Below are 18,700 nucleotides of genomic sequence, written 5' to 3'. Positions count from 1 at the left end.
CCAGCCTCGAGATGATCAGTGAATCGGAGGTTTCTGGGCATAAGAACCACCCTGGACTGAAACCTTCTGAGTTGCCATTTGTGTTCAGTCGATTTTCATTGTTTTCTGAAATGACAGCCTCTCTGTCCAGTGTGAACTTGTAACCTCTTTGCACAATTCCGTTCCCAGACTGTGTCAAAGATCACCCGAATATAGATTTGCTAGCTGTGTCCGAACAGACATTTCCCAATGGCCTATCAGGGCAGAGTAAAGCGAGTGGGGTTTTGGTCCTTGTGTGTTTATTTTATTTTTTTAATACTCGCATCTAAACATTGGTGTTGTGGGGTTCTGGCTCCCCCACCTTGTCAGCTCAGCAACTGCACTTGGGACTGGGACCCGAGGACAGATTACAGCTCTCATGGCTAGTTTGTCCTCACAAGGACTCCCTTCCTATACAGTGCTCCACCAGGCTCACCCCCTGCAAGTCTCTGCTCACATGTCCCTTTCTCAGGGGGAGTCCCAGGGACACCCTATTCAAAATTACTTCCAAGACACCTCACAGATCATTTAAATTTCCCCTCACACAATTGATTGCCATCCATCACACCAGGTACTTGATGTCATTGTTTCTCACGTGTCTCTCATAGAACACATGCTCCCTTGGGACAGGGATATGTTCATTGCTATGTCCCCAGTGTCCAGACAGTAGATGACACATAGTATATGCTCAATAAAGATTTGCAGAATGGACTGCTCATTTTTTCCCATGCCTACTCCCCTAAGAAGTTGTAAAAATCTCCCTCTGCCTTCTGCTCTCTCAGCTTACTGACCATTTACATTCCCTGTAGTAATACTCTGCCCCAAATCTGAGTGGCATGTTATCAGACTATAGCTTCAATGAACTTAACACAAATAGGTGGCATTTATGTAAAAACTTACAAATGTCAAGCACTTTGTAGGAGAGAGCTATTTCTTAGTTCTCTAAAATCCTCAAAATGCCCATAACTCCAATATTTAAACTCTGGGGCATTAATCCTAAGAAAAATAATGAAAAAAATATTTATGTACTGAGATGTTTATCAAATGTGATTATAAAGGTGAAAAACTAGGAATTAACTGAAATCACAACAAAGAGAAGAATGATAAAATTAATTATGGCAATGATGGAAGTCATACAACCAAGATATATATTTTTGAAGACTTTTAAGGATGTGGGAAAATGCACACCACATTAAATGTTTATAAGGCTAAAATATCTTTATTATGCAGTATGTCATGTCTTTGTGTAAATATGTATATAGACAATGGAATGTAGAAAACTATAAATCTTAATGACAGTTACTTCTGAGTGGCGGGAATATGGGGGATTTTAGTGTTTTATTTACATTTTCCTAAGATTCTTTATTGAACACGTATTATTTTTATAATAAAGCATTTATTTATATGCTTTCAATTATGAAAAACTATCATTTACATAATAAGGATGGTTAAAATTAAGTCCTTCTTATTTTTTTAATATAGTTCATTATTATGGGTTGAATTAAAAAAATAAAACAGGAGTAAACATGGGAGATTCTGGAACTTTTAACTCTGCCGTTAGCATGTCACAGAGATGAAAAAAAAAAAAGGTGGCATCTTCCCCAAAAGAATATGGAGCTGAGTAAGAGTAAAGAAAGACCTGCCCTAGCTGGTTTGGCTCTGGATAGAGCCTGGGCCTGTGGACCAAAGGGTCCTGGGTTTGATTCCGGTCAAGGGCACATATGCTGGTTGTAGGCTCCTCCCTGGCCCTGGTCAGGGTGCGTGCAGGAGACAACCAATCGATGTGTCTCTCTCACATTGATGTTTTTCTCGGTCTTTCCCTCTCTTCCACTCACCCTAACAATCAGTGAAAAAATATCATCAGGTGAGGAATAACCAAAAAAAAAAAAAAAAAAAAAAAAAAGAAAAGAAAAGAAAGATAAACTACTGGCAATGTTAAATTCTGTGTTTGAGAACTATCTTCCTCTAATGAAAAATCCTTTTCCTGTTAAATTATTATTTGGAGAAAGAGAAAGAGAAAGAGAAAGAGAGAGAGAGAGAGAGAGAGAGAGAGAGAGAGAGAGAGAGAGAGAGAGAGAGAGAATTGTGAAGCTGGAAAGGGCGAACTGGGTTTGCAACTCTGCTGATCAACAACAAAATCACTCTGATTTGAGCACAGCTATACAAGGGCCAGGATGAAGTGAAGAGGGAGGGGGAAAAGGACTTTTCTTTCATTTTGAAATTCAGCATCAGGAAGACACAAGGGCAGGAAATCAGATCTTTTTTCAATTCATTTGAAATGATAAGGTGAAGACAGCCTGGAAGGACTTTTAATTATATGATGAGAGGAAAGAAAGGAGGGAGAGAGAGAAAGGGACCAGGAGAAACCTGTTTTTATATGTTCAGTGATGAAGAAGAAGATGGAAAACTAAAGGGAAAAATGACTTTCAAGCAGATATCTTGAGAATGAAATACAAAGGTTCCAAGAAGCAAGTGCCAACATTTCATGCTGGAAAACAGGAAATGCAGCACGCGGATCAGCTCCCAGCCCTTCTCCCCAAGGCAGCTGGAATGCCTGGCGATGCAGGAAGAGATAAGTCTCTCTCCCCAGCCTGCACATGTGACCTCAGGTCATGGCAGGAGCCTCGGGGCCCTGGGGAGGGGCTGGGAGTGGTGCTCAGGATCACAGAATAGAGCCTTCTTCTTATGCTACCTTTTAGTTCCATTTCATTGGGGCTATGACCTGAACAAGGTATTGTCCCAACTTGGGGGCATCTGCTGAGAAGAGCATGGGAGAGCTTTGGAGTGAGACCCCCCTCACTGGCTGTGGTATCAATTCCTGGACCTCAGTTTACTTATCTCTGAAATGGGATTAATTACATCTAGTTTACAGAGCTGCTAGGATTGAGATAATATATTTAAAATCCCTACCTGTGGTCAGGTATGCAGTAAGAGTTTAAAAAATTGTTAGTCCCTCCCACTCTAAAATGTGAGTAGCAAAACTATCACGAGGAGCAAGAACACTGGACATGTTACACCCATACCTGTCCTCATGAAGCTATGCCTATCTAAGATCCCCCAAATCTACCCCGTGCAACAGTGGGGTCCCTCTCTTTCCAGAGTGAGATGGCTCTGGTGGTGGACACCTTTGGAACCTTCCCCATAGACATTCTCTGCTTTGGTGGTAGATCTGAATGTTCTCGGAGGCAGTCATGAACAGGTTAAAGTGGAGGGGATTTCAAACATGTCTAATCCAATAAGAGGCCTGGTAAAACATGCGTTATCACTTAAAGAATAAATGTTTAAAAATAGAGCACAGATGTGAAATTTGAATAAAAAAAGAGAGAGAGAGAGAGAAAGAGAGACAGCGCGTGAGAGATCTTCTTGGCACTTGTACGCCCTTCTCTGTTTTGGTCACCTTCAGCTAAGCCTGCTATTCCGATGTGTTCTGCCAACTGCTGGATGCTGTGGGGGCGCCTCAAATCACCGAAGCAAAGTTGGCAAGTCCCTCTGTAGCTTAAAAGTCAGACCCACCTCTCCTTTTTCTGTAGTTCTAAAAGCAGGACAGCACAATGGTAAAGTAGGTCTTTTCAAAATTTTCACTTAAAATGGTATGCTTGAAAAGTAAAGAGTAAGTTCTTCTAAAACTAGCACCATTTACACTAGGGTTCTTGAAAAGTTAAGAGAAAGTATCACAGTTCCATGAAAAGATAGGCTATGGATTGCCAATCATAAAATTGATAAGAATACCTACTTCCTTATGAAGCATTCCCTGACCCCTGCGACACAAAGACTTCTGAAAGCTGGTAACATTTCTGCAATCCCCAAACAGCAGTCTTCTGTTTCGTGAACTGTCTTTTACCGGTGGGAGAAATGATAAAAACTCAAGGCTCAAGAGCAAAGCCAATACCTCCTTCTATAGCCAAGAGTGCCCAGCACAGTCCCACCAAAGGTGCTCAGGGAAGAGAACAATGGTAGGTTTTAAAACATGGCTTCATTCGATTGATAGACTCAGAAAGTAGTCCATCGGGGTCAGCCTGATGTTTGGGGAAGAAGCACTCCTAAAGGGATTTGAGAAACATGGAATTGCAGAGAAAATACTCTGCCTCTGAGATCTTTGAGTATTATTTTATGGAGCAACTAGCCAACTGAATAGATTCCCTGAGCAGCAGGGTTGAGGCACGAGCAGCCTGGAGTAAGTAAGGAGTGTCTCCAAGCTAAGAGAGCAGACAAGTGTCCTGACCAATGACTCGGACACTCGGAGGACACTGTTTTTAGTAGCACAGAGTACCTTTATCTCCATGAGAAAGCCCTGTCCATGGCCTGCCCAGGAGAGATGTAAGTATTTCTGTTTGCAAAGGGGATTCTCTACAACATACTGTAAATATCCTTGGCATTGAAGGCAATGATAAATAGAGATGTGGCTAGATTTTACCAGTGGGACATGAAAAGCTTAACCCAAAGTGAGTCTGCAGTGAAAACCAATGCATTTGCATTTCAGCAATTCGATCTGGGCAAGTCTGCGATGCATTACAATGCTGGGATCAAATCAAGCTTTTCTGGAGCTCATCCAAGGACAACACGAGGCTATGGGAACCCTACAGAATGGAGTTCCTCCACTGCTGTTTAATTGTGCTCACCCCCTGACTATCAGCAAAATTCAAAGTCATCTGCATACAATGCCATGGGCCTGTCAATAGGAAGCACAAAGTAGTGTGGCCTCCAGTAGAGGGGGAAAGAAATGCCTGACCAACTATCCCACTGGGGAGCTTCCCACCTCCCCTAACAGGATGGTTCTACCTCTGCCAAGATCCAGTTTTGACTAGGATCACACCCTTAACCACCAGCTGTCGTGAGCACTTTCAGGGTCAGCTCTGCCTTCTCCTTTTCTTGGCCACACCTGTCTGGATAATGCTTGGAGCCAGTCCTATGATCTCTGGACAACTTGGTGGTGGTGGGGGGGTGTGTGTGTGTAGGAGACTCTACCCAAATAGATTTCACTATGCAGACCTGGCATAGCCTCCACAATGTTGACCTGGACATAGGATTATTTTTTTTTCCCTCTGAAAACTCTGGGGGAAAACACAGAGAACCAGTGGCCTATTCTCCTGGTCTTAAAACTCCCCTGCTACCAACTGACCAGCGTATTTACTGGTAGCCAAACTCAATGCCCAAAACTGGCAGGGAAGGAAAAAGAAAAGCAAGTACAATTTATCTCTGATCACAAAAGTATTCTAACCAGTTCTGAGAAATAAGCTGGTTCTAATTTGAACTAAACAACAGTATCTGGCCCTCATTTTAAAAAGGCATTTTCATCAAGGATGTGCGTATCACTCCTTCCACACACAGGGGAGCATTTGGGAATAAGGCTTAGGGGGTAAGATTTAGTTTTAAGCTTTCTTCAAAAACCCTTTAGCAGCAGGAAAATGCAATGATTTCAGAATTAATTATTTTGATGTCAGTCCTTTCTTCAAGGGTGGAGGAAGAGCTGGAGGGATTGGATCCAAGACACAAAAGAAGGAAAGATGGTAATTTTTAATAATATTTTTAGAACTACTCTCCCTAGAGCAAGAACACAAACAAACAAAAAACTTCACTCATTCTCAATTGAGACCCTCTCCAAAAACTGCAAAAATCTGGAAGCCAGATTTTTTTTTTTTTTTTTTTAGAAAAAGGTGGAGTAAAAGCATTAGAGGTGTGTGCTTGTGAAGAAATGGGATCGGGAAGAAGAGAACAGATAGTCTTATCTGTCTACAAGAAACTATGATTAATGCTTTATCTTTTTTTATGCAACATGTAACTGAAAGTTAACCTGTACCGCTCTCTTACCTTTCCACTGTGCTCAGCCTACAACCGACGTTGGCGTCAACACGTGAAGAGTATCATAAAGATTCTTTTGTTGTTAGGCATAGTTGGAATTTCTGAGCTCATTTCATATCACCTTCTCTGGCTCTCCTGACAGATGCTTAACTGAGTGCAGGTATTTCAAGGCAAACTGATTTATGAGATGCTCAGTTTTCAGGGATAAGATGGAAGGGCTCCCTTCATAAAAGTAATCTCTGCCCACATCCGGAAACTCACTGACAGTTTAGTCAAGAAGAACCCCCCAAATTGGAGAGGATTTGAACTAGAATATGATGAAGAAATTAAGAGAAAAGGTTGAAAATGGTCATGATTGCAAATAATTCATATGAAAAAAGGTGTTTCTGTAAAGTGTCTTGCGACATGGTAAGAAAGGACACGCACCATTCTGTGGTCATCATTTGGCAAACAGGTCTCATCTCTCCTACGACTCCTATAGGTTGTTGGTGGTGTCTGCCTAGAATACTGGGATAAGAAGAATTATGCAGTTAACTCTTGTTAGAAGTCATAATTGATCAATGATGTCTCTTTTTTTAAAAATAAGCTGCCCTGGAAATTCATTCATTCATTGATTTATACATTTCACAAATAATTGCTAAATGCCCACTATATGCTAGCAATTGTGCTAGGCCTGCGGATAAATGGTCAGCAGAAAAAGTCATGGGTCCTCATGAAGCTCATAAACTAGCAGGGTGAATAATTACTACTTAAGTACTCACAAAAACAAATGCAAAATTGTTCCTATTGCAGTGTAATTAAGTGATGCACATATGCTATAAGAGTGCCCCACTGGGGGTTTGACCCAATTGAGAAAGTCCCAGAAGGCTTCCCTGAAAAAGTGATGTTGAGCTGAGATTGAGAGGATGAGGGGGCATTGACTAGGTGAGAAAACGAAGGAAATATGTGCCAGGCAGAGGGAATCACATGTGCCAAGCAGAGAGCTCATGGGTCTGAATTTGCCTTTATCCCAACAGCAAAGCAAGCCAGGGAAGGTTTTTCAGAGGTGAGGGCTAGAGGGTGATGAGTATCATAAAATTTATCTTTAGATAAGATCATGCTTCTGTGGAGTGAGGTCTGAGAGCCTCTGGCTTGTCCTAGAGGCTGGTTGCATTTCTCCAAGGCACAGCCATCACCTGAGTAGGCCAGAGCTTGGTGGTGGCCAGTACTGTCCACCTGTCTGCCTCCTACAGCACACGGCACGCAGGATTGTGGAATCCAGCGGAGTGTTGTTGAGACTGCCAGAAAGTCCAGGAGGGCGTTTTGTCCTAGGGCCTGTTCCTACTCTATTTGAAAATCTCATCAGTGTGACAAGACACTTGGGCTTTAGCTCTTCGTGGCTCCAAAGAAAGTGACAGTGCCAATTATTATTATTATTATTATTATTATTATTATTATTATTATTTTAATATTCACCTGAAGATATGCCCTTTTTATTGATTTTAGAGAGATAGGAAGGGGAAGGAGAGAGAGATAGAGAGGAACATGATACATTGATGTGAGAGAGAAACATTGATTGGCTGCCTTCTGCACACACTCCAACCTGGGATCAAACCCACAACCTGGGTATGTACCCTGAACATGAATCAAACCATGACATTTTGGGTATAGGAGGACTTTCCAACCAACTGAGCCACACCAGCCTGGGTGTGGCAATGTTTTTTAAAGTGCAAGCTAAGCTCTGGGATTCCTTGGAGGCTGGAGCTGGGGAATTTGGAGAGTAGGGTCAGTTGGGCAGCCTTAAACAGGGCACTCTGAGTGGTACCCAAAAGAGACCCCCCTGTTCTAAGGCTGCATGGCTGGTGAATTCTGCTTTCTAACTGCAGAAATTATCTGCTCCAAAATATACTACGCTTAGAAGATTTTGTACTGGCTGTTCTCTCTGCCAGAACACTCTTCCCCTAGACAGCCACAAGGTTCACTCTCTCACTCCCTTCAAGTCTTTGCTCATATGACTCCTTCCCAAAGAGCCTCACCCTGTCTATCCTATTTTACAGTGTCACCAGCCCATCGGTCCTATTCTGGAATGCCTGTTCTCCCTTATACTATTCTTCTTCTATCATATAATTTACTTGTTAATTATGTTCATGATTTATTGCTTTTCTCTCCACCACCCATTAAAAATGAAACTCCATGAGAACGGGGACTTTATTTTGTCACTGAGGTATTCCAGAAATGCCTAGCATGTTAACAGAGAAAACACAGTAATGAATAGCTGCTGAGTTGAAGTCCAATGTGGCACTTGGTCTGGCCAAGCTACCCACCTCTGCTCATCCTTGTGCCCCTGGGCAGCTTGGGAGGCACAGGCTGATGCATTGGAAATAGGCTCCTCTGATGGCTTCTGTGAGGGGGCTAATCCATGGCTTATAGTGTTGCCATAGGGAGGTAGTATTTAGGCAGCTAAAAGCAAAGTATTGGCACTCCTAGAGCAGTGGGGCACAACCCTGCACTGCTAGGTATGAGTGGTATGATGGTAGTTGAGTCAGCTGGACGCTCAGAGCCTTGGTTTGATCAACTCAAAAACGAGGGTGATGCTTTTCTCATAGGGGCAGGTAAAATATCTATGGGGATGAGTCCCCAGCACCTGGCACAGACCTGGCACATATAGGTATGCAATACATCGGTTGGTTGACTATGAGGAAAATGTGAGATAATGTTTGTAAACTTACATATTCATAAAGCACTTGACATAGAACCTGGCATGTGGGCATTCATTCACACAATAAATAGTTTCAAATCCTACTATGTGCTTGGCAAAGTGCAATAACTATGGGGATTATTGTATGAGCTACTCATGTCCAGTCACTGGGAATGCCATGGGCAGTGTAAAGACCTGCATGAGATGAAACAAGCTCAAAAGGCAGTCTGAAAAGGGTGACACCTCTCGTGACCCAGTCTGCCTCAGCATCCTTGCGAACATCAGACAGATGAATACCCACATCCATGGCTTTCTCTCCTGTTAGCCTGGGCGCCTAAAACAGCTCTGCTCACTCAAGCCAGTCACACAGGTGATGATAACTGAGGTTTGGGACCTTCCCTCCCAGAGACGCCCTCTCTTATTGATGTCTATGTGGGCTGGATACACAAACCAAATAAATTTAATAATAATCTTGTTCAGTGCAGGCCGGAAGCTGAGGTCTAGAATTCCTGACTTGCCTGCACACTGCTCCCCAAGTGCCTGGATTTGAGGGTTGGGAGGACACCTGTATGCTCTTTCTCCCACAGTTCCACAGTATGTTCTCCTAACTGTGCTCTATGAGTGGTGACTCCCAGGCATTTAAAAAGCAGCGATAATGAGGTCAAAACCAAGCTGTCTCTGAGGGTTGGTAGTGATAAAATCAATTATTATTAGCAGTAGTAATAGCAAGAACACCTCACAAATAAGCAGCACCTATTATGTGATAGTCATACACAAAGCACTTCTATATTCATTACATCTCACAACAACCCATTGCATTAGATTATTAACCCAGTTTACAGATGAGAAAACTGAAGTTCAGGGAGGTTTAGTATCTTGCCAGGATTGCTCAGGTAACAAGAGCTAGAAGTTAGATTCATTCCAGATAGCACCTGCAAGATCCATTTATGGTTGTGTGGCAAAAGATCTCTTCAAGCATCACAGTGCGCCCAGCTGTAAAGCCTGAGCATGGCACCCGACCTCTTTGGACCTCTGGTCCCTTCTCGGTAAGAGCATCAGTCCTTCAGTTGTGTTGGGAGTTCATGAGTGTATGTATGTAAAGCTCTCAGATCCATACCTGGCACATGGTGAGAGCCAAAAGTATTAGTAATTACTGATGTGATTAAAGAGACTAAGTCTAAGAGCTCTGGGCAGAACCCACTCTTGGTGAATGGCTGGAGAACATTCTTAAGTGGGGATTTGGGCATCTAAATTCAGGTTTACAAAGGTAAGGGAACCTCACACTTTCTGCAATAATCTTCTGCTTGTCACTATGAATTCTTTCCTGAACCTGGTGGGGCATGTGTGGACGGACTCAGGTGGGCCACCCCAAACCCGAGCTCTATTGCTTAAAGCTGTGTAGCTGTGTGTCCTGGGCTGGTTCTTCCACACTCAGCGTCTCAGTTATGCTCCTAGAAAAGGGTGTAATCCTGGTACCCACACCACAGGGCTACTGAGAGAATGGTAGGACAGCATCCTCTGGACACTGGACACATCCTGGCATAGAGTAAACACTCAATAAAAAGAGGGTGCTTCAAACGCAAATGGATCATTATTCTTAGAATCATTACCATTTACAAGAATACAAACAATGATGTGCTCTTCCTTGCTCTCTGGCGGGGAGGGTGTGGGAGGGTTTCAAACCTACATCACCGAGGAGCCCATCCTCCTCCTTTGCTGCCTCTTTTCCCACAACAGCCTTTCAGACCTGCCTCAGCCCAGGCAGGAGCCTAATTCTGCATGGCTGGGGTTTCCCAAATGTGCCCCACAACACCCAAAACCAAGCCTGTCGTGAAGAATGAAGGCTTTGTGTGGTTTCCCAGGAGCACACTGAAGGCCTACACTCAACCCTTCCTGGAATCCTACACTCAGAATCATGCATTTCCATGATACTGAGCAAGAAAAAAAGGAGCCTTAAAAAAATCCTAATTGGGAAAAGCACGGGGACATATGGGGGGCAAAGGATTTAAGAGAGAGAAAGAAAAACCTCGTCTGCTATGCCCGACAGGAGGCCTCTGGCAGCCTTGGCTCTGCAGTGATGCAGGACCATTTCAGAGGGGCTGGCCCTGTAGGGGCTCCGCAAGTCTGGAACCCTGGGCAAATGTGTAATAAATGAAATTACATTACAAATTAACACATAATGCTATCATTTATGGTTCCAGACTTTATGACTACCAAGTCCTGGAAATCACCAGAAGCGGTGAAGGTCAAGATAGGATGTAGCTCTCTCACACCCCCACCCTCCATGGCGTGGGCAAGTGTCTCCTTAGCCACTGACTGACCTGAAACCTTTGGATCATGTGTGCATCGTAGCTGGACCCGTGGTACTTGGCCGTAATATCTGGGCTGTAGCAAGCATCACAAGTGCATGGTATATTCGAGCTCAGGGGCTGTTTCCTAGGTCTATAAACCTGTGGGAGAAAGCTACAATGGTTAGGTGCAGGAGGGGAGGGTGCAGGGCGCACGGGGAAGGAACTAGGAGAAATTAAAGAAGGAGGCTCATCTTGACTTTCTGTGGCCAAGTGGGTGAAAACCCCAGTGTAGAAGATGCACAGTCCCAAACAAGAGGTCAGATGGAAGCGGTCCCCGAGCCCCGGGGCCAGCACTAGCAAGGCATGCCGCTCTGTGGAATGACCCCATGACTGGCAGTGCCTGGGACCCTCCCTCTGCAGGAGAAGGTGCCCAGGCATGGTGGTGATCCCTCTCTTTCAGCAAGGCAGCCCCATGAGAAATGGCCTCTGGCTCAGGGCCAAAGGATGCCTTTTCCTTCCTGAGGAGGAAGGGTTGGCCCAATTGTGAGGAGAAGGGACTTATGCCTTTGGGCTTCCCTTTCATTCACCTTGCACCTTGTGCTCAGCCCAGATCAGCCTAGCAGGCAGCGGGCCAGTCCTGGGGCTGAAATCAATGTGGACACACTCCGCATGGTACCATGTGGCATTTAGAGAATTTCAGAGCCACATGGGGCCTGAGCCAAGATGTGGCAGCCACCTTGTGAGACCACAGAGCATTGAGCCATATTTGCTAGGTTTCATAATGAAGCTAGGATCTGAGTGAACATTTGAACCAAAAGCTCCAAAAGCTTCCAAAAGCTCCCAAGTTATATAGAGAGGAGAAATAATGCCTGAAGATTTCTGGGATGACTTTGCAATATGCTTCAGGTACAATTATTTCCATTGAAGCCACTTCCAGAAGACCCTCCAGAAAGCAAATAACTTATTTTTTGCACAAATTAGGACTTTGTCCCTCCTTCCTTTTCCCTCAGAAGAAGCACAATGGCCTAGTGAGGAGGAAAATCAGGATAATGAGGTAAACAGGCGATAAAAAAATATTAGACTAAATAATGGTCCGGGAGGACTCCAAGCATAGCCTGGCCGTGCCAGGGGCTGGGAGATGTCCCTCGGCCAAAAGGTCCAGGAGGAAACAGTTAAAGAGCCAAAGCTGGAAGTCTGGTGAGAAAGAAATCTAAAGAACTGGATGAGGGAAGTTATTTATAGGCCCAGAGTGAGCAAGACAGAAGATAACGGGTCCAATGAGAGAGAATGTGCCCAGAATTTAATTAGTAGTTCCTAGGATTTAGTCAGAAGTCACACAAAGTCCACTGGAAGGAAGAGAGCTGAGAGCTATTTCTGGGGAGATGAGGCTAACACAAAAGAAAGGAAAAACAGTGCTGGTTGCAAACCACACAAGCCCAGGCACATGCAGCCCACACAGAGAAGCAGTAAAATGGTGTTCCAGTGACAACTCAGGTCATTTCACTCCTACCTGCTTTCAGCTGCTTGAGCCTGCAGGATGGACATGGGAAAATGAAGAGCTGCTAAACCCACAGGAAGCACCCAATGGCCCAAACCCAGCAAAACACACCTGACGGGCAGGAGGCCCCACCTGCTGCTTTAGCTGGTGCACCAGTCGGTCTTTCTCCCGCTTGAGGGCCATCACTTCTTCCTGCGTCTTTTTCTTTTTGGAGGCAGACAGTTCCAGCAGGGCAATGTTTGCATCTTTCTCACTGATTGCTGCAAGCAGAGCTTCCTGTCTGGTAAAATAAAAATGATTGTGATGATTTGTATAAAGTGGGAAAAAACACCATTTGGCATTTATAACTGAAATGAGCCATGGAGCACTGTCTCACTGTGAAGGAATTATGGATAATGCTTAAGGCAAACTACCTCCTTGACTCTCAGAATAGACAAAGTTGTGTACGTCAGAATCCCTGAGATCCATACACTGTATCCTCTAATAGAGGTGACTTTCAATGGCTTCACAGATATAGCTGCATATAAGAAATGGAGGGAGTCCATATGAACATTTGCTTTTAAAACACCTTCATCCATCTACCCATTTATCCATTAAGTCATTCTTCGATATGCATATCCATCCTTCCTTCCATCCATCCATCTCTCCATCTACCTATCCATCCATCCATCCATCCATCCATCCATTCATCCATCCATCCACCTATCCATCCATTAGCCAGGTAATGTTCGGAAAAAAATTGGGCAGCAACTTCAATATGAAGTATAATTTTTTTCCTGTAAGCTTTCCTTTTGAAGGCAGGCAGAGATATTTAATAGGGCTCCCTTCCCATTTTTAATGCAATTAGTGAGGCTTGCTTGCCATTCCACCAAAAATCATTTCTTCTTCAGTACTCCATATCTCAGTAACCACAGCACCATCCACCAAGCAGCCCAAGCCCCAAAGCTAAAGTCATCCTTGATTCCTTTCCTTCCTTCTCTACCCAGAGCCAATCAACAACCTCATGCATTCCTTATCTAAACTAATCTACTGCTAGGAAATGTTTCCCAACCACCAGCATCTATTCACATTGTTCATTCACTAGTCTCCCTGGTACAGATAGAGGCCAAGTAATCTTTAAAAACATTCTAAGTCCGGATTCCACCACCCTGTTGCATGAAAATCCATTGCATCACTCATTAGACTTCAAATCCAGAGCCTTTACTGATGCCTGCAACTCATTATACCAACTGGCCCTAATCACCTCCGTGAGGTCATCTTTTTCCATTTCTCCCTCCTCAATCATTAGGCTCCAGCACATTTTGTTCCTGAACTCTTTTCTAGTCCTTGAAAATGTTACACTTGTTCTCACCTCATAAGCTTTGTCTTGCCAATGCCTCTGGCTGGAATGGACTCACCTCGCAGCTCCCTGTTCTTCAAGTCTCAGCTCCCATGTATCCACTTCAGACAAGCCATCTCCAGCTGCTCTCCTTGGCAGTGCCTCTCCACCTGGCACCTTCTACCCAAGTCGCTGGCCAGCTACATTAACCTGGCATTTTTTATTTTATACAACTCTTCACTATTAGAAAGGATCTTAGATATTGATGATTTTTCTCTACTTGACACTCCATGAAAGTGGAAGCTTCTTGGTCTTGGGCACCACTAGTTCTCCAGCTTCTGGCAGAGCACTGAGCACATAGTAGGTGTCTAAAATGTTTGCTCAAGCAATAGAGAAGTTCACTTTATACTTCTCAAAAACATTGACGACACCATCTACAACTCTTCTCACGTAAAAATAATGACAATGAGTTGACTCCTGACTACTCTCTGGTCACTGCTTACTCAGAAAAGTGTTAAAGTTGACTCCTCCAATTTTAATAGTCCAATTTTATTGCAACATCTACTGCAGATTTTAATCTGGAATTTTCTGGGGCCATTATTAACTAGGAAATGGTTCGCCTGGTGTGTTTTATTTAGCTCTCCTTTCCACTGAGGGAAGTCTTGTCCCAGCCATTGTGTCACTTCAGCCATTGTTTAGATAATTGAGAAGACCCCACAATCCCAGGGAAGCCTCAATATTGGGTACGTTTTTTGCACACAAGTCCCAGGACTAAAACCTGTTTTGCCTTTCTTTAATCCCCACCACCAGAGCAGACCCTCCCCAGATGATTGGACAATATGGTCATTATTTAGATCTCAGGTTCCCCCCCACCCCTGTTCATTGCAGGGATTTGTATGGACTTTTCTGGGCCCTGCTAATGCCAGGCAGTAGAAGCTGCTGACTGAGGCTCAGTCAGATGTGTGAGCAGTAGAAATGTCAGGAGATATCTCCACTTTTCAGAAGAAAACCAGTGCAGGCTGGACTACGAATAGCAGCATTAATATCTAGCTTTACACAGCCAGTCTCTTTCTGGGTAGCATCCTAAGACAATAGACATGCTTGTTGTTGATGGCCAATGCATATTTATACATAAGGCCAAGCTGAAGAGTCTGCATGGACTTCAAATCTCTACTCCAACTTAGCTACAACACACCCAAGGTGTTTGCAATATTTTACCACACTCTGCCCCAAATGAAAATGTCCAAGTGAAATTTTTCAATGGAAAAAAACTTAAAAATAATTGGGAAAATTGGGAGTTGATAGCCAATTATGCTTCATCCCTATGACTCACTCTTTACAGCTATATGCAGCCATGTAAAATATTGATGAAAAATAACATAATATGTGAAAACAGTTATGTTTGTTGAGAGACAATTCTCCATGAGTCTCGTATTTTTGCACACTCTTTATGAGCATAGGCACTATCTTCTTTTCTCACATTTTTTAAAGGATGTTTGTATAATAAATAGCCTTGGAAGATAGAGGTAGTGTCTCTGTTAGGATCAAAGACTAGCCATGCTTACAGCACCGTATAATAGTGTCTTCTTCCAGAGCAAAGGGCAGGCATGTTATTGCCCATTAGAAAAGATTTGGGCTCCCTAAGCTCAGGGTTGCCCTCCTTTAATGCAACCCACTGTGGGTGTAGCTATTCATCCGGCCCATCTGCCTTGCCTTCATGGAACTTGGGGAAAGGAGAATTGACTTAAACGTGCTGATGTTGCTGTCTGCACCTTGAGCAATAAAGTCCTTTGTCTCTGACCTAAAAGTCTCTGGTTTGCTGCCTGCATCTATGACACTGAACCAGGCTGACCTTTTAGCATACCATAGGGAAAACCTCAGACCCTTCACAGTTCTTGACATGCAAATATCTACAGAATAAGATCCCAAAACATAAAATTCTATTCCCAGGAAAAACAAAAACAGGAGAAGAAAATGCTAACTGTCATTATCTCCTAGTGGTAAAATGAATAGGCTATTTTTAATTTTTTTTCTGTATGTACCTTTTTGCATTATTCTTCCCTTCCACAAAGTATCCTAAGAGTAAAGTCTAAAAAAATTGTAAATAAAACTTTTCAGTCACCAAGTAAACTACAGGAACATACTTCAAATACTTGGCAGATGTGAAATTTGCTCATTTTAAAATCAAAGTATTTATGTTCTCTCTGCCCTCTGGCTCTATATGCACAGGTGAGTGCCTACACACATCCTCTCATACACGTCTGGTACAGTCCACATCATTCCCACTAGGACAGCTGCAATAATCTCCTAGGTAGGCTCCCTATGTCCACTTTGATATTCCTAGTCCTATGGCCCTTTTAACCCATTTTTCTCTCTCAGGTCAAAATTCAGAATTACATAATTTTAATAACAGTTAGAAGTCATCATTAACCTAAAGAATGAGCCTTCTAAATTCCTTTTGCCCTATAATCCCATAATTTAATATTTTCAGAATTTAACATATATTTCCCCTGTTATAATACTATCAAAAGTTTCAATACATTAATTTCTAATATCAAATTTTTATTGATCATATAAAAACATATCAATTCCTAACTCTTTACAGATGTTATCACTAAATACAGCCCCAAATCTAGTTACATTTAAATCATTTTTATAAAAGTACATTTAAAAACACTCATCAATATTAATATAAATATAAAATAATAAATTTTGTTCTTCATAATCTTTTCCTCAGTGTCCTTTTTATTTTGTTTTATTTTGTCTGCTTTTGGGTAACAAATCTATTTATAAGTAACAAATCTACTTAGAATGATAGAACTCTGTATAAAATTAGTGTAAGAAGGGTTACATCTATTTTGAAACCCTCATTTAAATATTGACCATTATTAATGAAAATTTACCCTAAAATACCTTGATTGAACTCTACATTTAATAATTTTAGTCTATTTAAATCAAAGAGTAATTGCCAGAAGGTAATAAAACTATATAAAACTAGACAAAGATGATCATTTCACACTTATAAAGAATTTATGATGCTTTTAAAGCTATGTCTGGCCATTACCTATTTCTACAGGAATGCCAGGTAGAGCAAACTCTTAATTCTAGGGTGGCAGAATCAATACATTAATTTTTTTAAGCAACAAGCTTTATAAAATGCATTTTAAAAAACACTTTATCAAGATAATAGATTTTAACTAATAATTTAGATTACTGAGAGCTAATTCTGCAGTTATGGACTTTCATTAGCTCTAATTTAAAAGTCAGGGTGTTTTTTTTTGTTTGTTTGTTTTTAGGGTGAGGATTTCTGAACATCAGATTCTACACCTTTACAATTCTCATAAGCCACTTTGCTGATACATACTTAGAGCACCCAATGATGAAGACTTCACTGAAAAAACACAGAGGTTTATTTTGAGAAAATGGCAAACACTGGAATAAATTAAGAAACTTAAATCGAATCTTCTTGCTTTTTCTTTTTCCAACAGGGAATTTTGATCTAGCCTTTCCCATATTGGGCAAATAAAAGAGGTGCTGTGTCAAAAGAATACCAGGGACAGGGCACTTGGATATAAATTGGAAACACAAAGAAAAATCCTCATTCTTTTCCCCAGCATGTGAATCACCTTCTAGATCCAAGGCCAGATGGACATCACTTCAGAAATTGTTACTGTCCCGTCGACCTGAAGAAAGTGTCCCATGAGCCTGAAATCGGGTTCAGCACTTAATCTGCCCTCTTTGCTTATTCACAGACAATGCAGAGAGAACATACATACTCATCTTTAGAGTTAGTGAGGTTTAGGATATGCCAAAGGCTTGCCACCTTATCTTTAGAAACTGCAATGTTCCAGTGCACAACTACTAAGGTGATCTGTCTATGCCCCAAAATGCAGCTTAAAATATAAAAAAGGAGCCCAAATACGATAGGAAGGAAGATAAGATTATGCAAAGAGAAATAAATCTATAACAGCCTGCTGAATGCCAAGCTAAGAAAGCGGACCATGGACAGCATTTTATCAAAGCGCAGCCTAAACAAATGTCAAGGGGAATAATGTCTTTAACAAATATGGGCAACAATGGAGTGAAACAGGGGGCAATTCTGTGCCCTTGCGTGCATTTAGTCAGGGCTAACAATGGATAAAAATATGTACATGGACACATTTAATAACCCTAAACTGTCATTCAGTTTGTAGGAGGTAGTCAAGATATAGCTAATAAAACACCAAAAAAAATGGTTTTAGCCACCCTGGGAAAAAAAATCCTCTATGGAATAAAACAAAAGAGGGCTGAAAGGTGGCTCCCACTAAGATAAATGCCTTCTTTTGAGTGTTGGCTGTGGTTAACCTTCTCAAAGAGAACTCCAGAATCCGGATGGTAATACATCGCTACTTCACTTATCACAGTCAATTTAAAAGGGAGCTTTATAAACATTTCTATTTCACTCCCTGTTGCTGTCTTTCTATTAATGATGACTTGGGTTGGGGGAGGGCATCTAAAATTAATTTTCCAAGTTGTAAATGAGGCAGGCTAATTAGGAAGTTATAAATTGGTTGGGGGGAGAGGCATTAGCACTTTTTTTTTTCTGGTGGGATTTTGTTTTAGTTAGCTGACCCATCTTTAGGAACACATTCAATTACAAAAGCAGATGCTTAAAAAAACGCACTCCATTAAGAAATGTTTGGATAATGACATATGAGGGAGAACCTACATTATGTATGGTGCTCAGCCCACAGTCATGTTCTAATCATACTGTGGGAAAAAAAAAAATTCCGCTCAATCAACTTTGCCAGTTAATTACTGTTTTCATTCCCTCATGACCCTGAATCTTTAACCATAAGTTCAGTAGGAGGTGACTTAAGACAGCCGGTGACGAAAGATCCTGTTCAAAACAGCCTCTGTCTCACCCCTGGGGTGAGGGTAGGTGAAGGTTCGCTGCGATCAACCCTGGAGAAAGATGCTCATTTGCCTACATTTTCAAAGCTGTATTTTCACATGGCATCTTGAGAACGAAAAGGCTTTCGATATCAATTCATATCAGCACTCCCCATCAGTAAAACGATGCATTGTGCATGCAGAGGGGGCCATGCAGAAAACTAAGT

General features: G+C 42.2%; 1 protein-coding gene across 12 annotated transcripts in view; it reads right to left on the bottom strand.

The window, feature by feature from the left end:
- The window catches only part of ERC2 (ELKS/RAB6-interacting/CAST family member 2), a 909,167-nt gene that overhangs the window by 207,512 nt on the left and 682,955 nt on the right, over positions 1–18,700 (bottom strand). For 7 of the 12 annotated variants that reach the window (XR_013960983.1, XR_013960984.1, XM_080676097.1 and 4 more), the window contains 2 exons: positions 12,416–12,563; positions 10,816–10,944 (listed from right to left, as the gene is read on the bottom strand). Coding sequence is in view for 10 of the 12 variants with exons in the window: in XM_080676097.1 (XP_080532223.1) it covers positions 10,816–10,944; positions 12,416–12,563 (277 nt within the window). In the remaining 2 variants the exon portion in view is untranslated. Of the gene's footprint in view, positions 1–10,815; positions 10,945–12,394; positions 12,564–18,700 lie in introns of all 12 variants that reach the window. The other 5 variants (XM_080676102.1, XM_080676103.1, XM_080676096.1 and 2 more) reach the window with 2 other exon arrangements.

Source organism: Plecotus auritus, assembly GCF_963455305.1.
Source record: "Plecotus auritus genome assembly, chromosome: 6".
Lineage (NCBI taxonomy): Eukaryota > Metazoa > Chordata > Mammalia > Chiroptera > Vespertilionidae > Plecotus > Plecotus auritus.
This window is presented reverse-complemented; position numbering and strand designations above follow the sequence as displayed.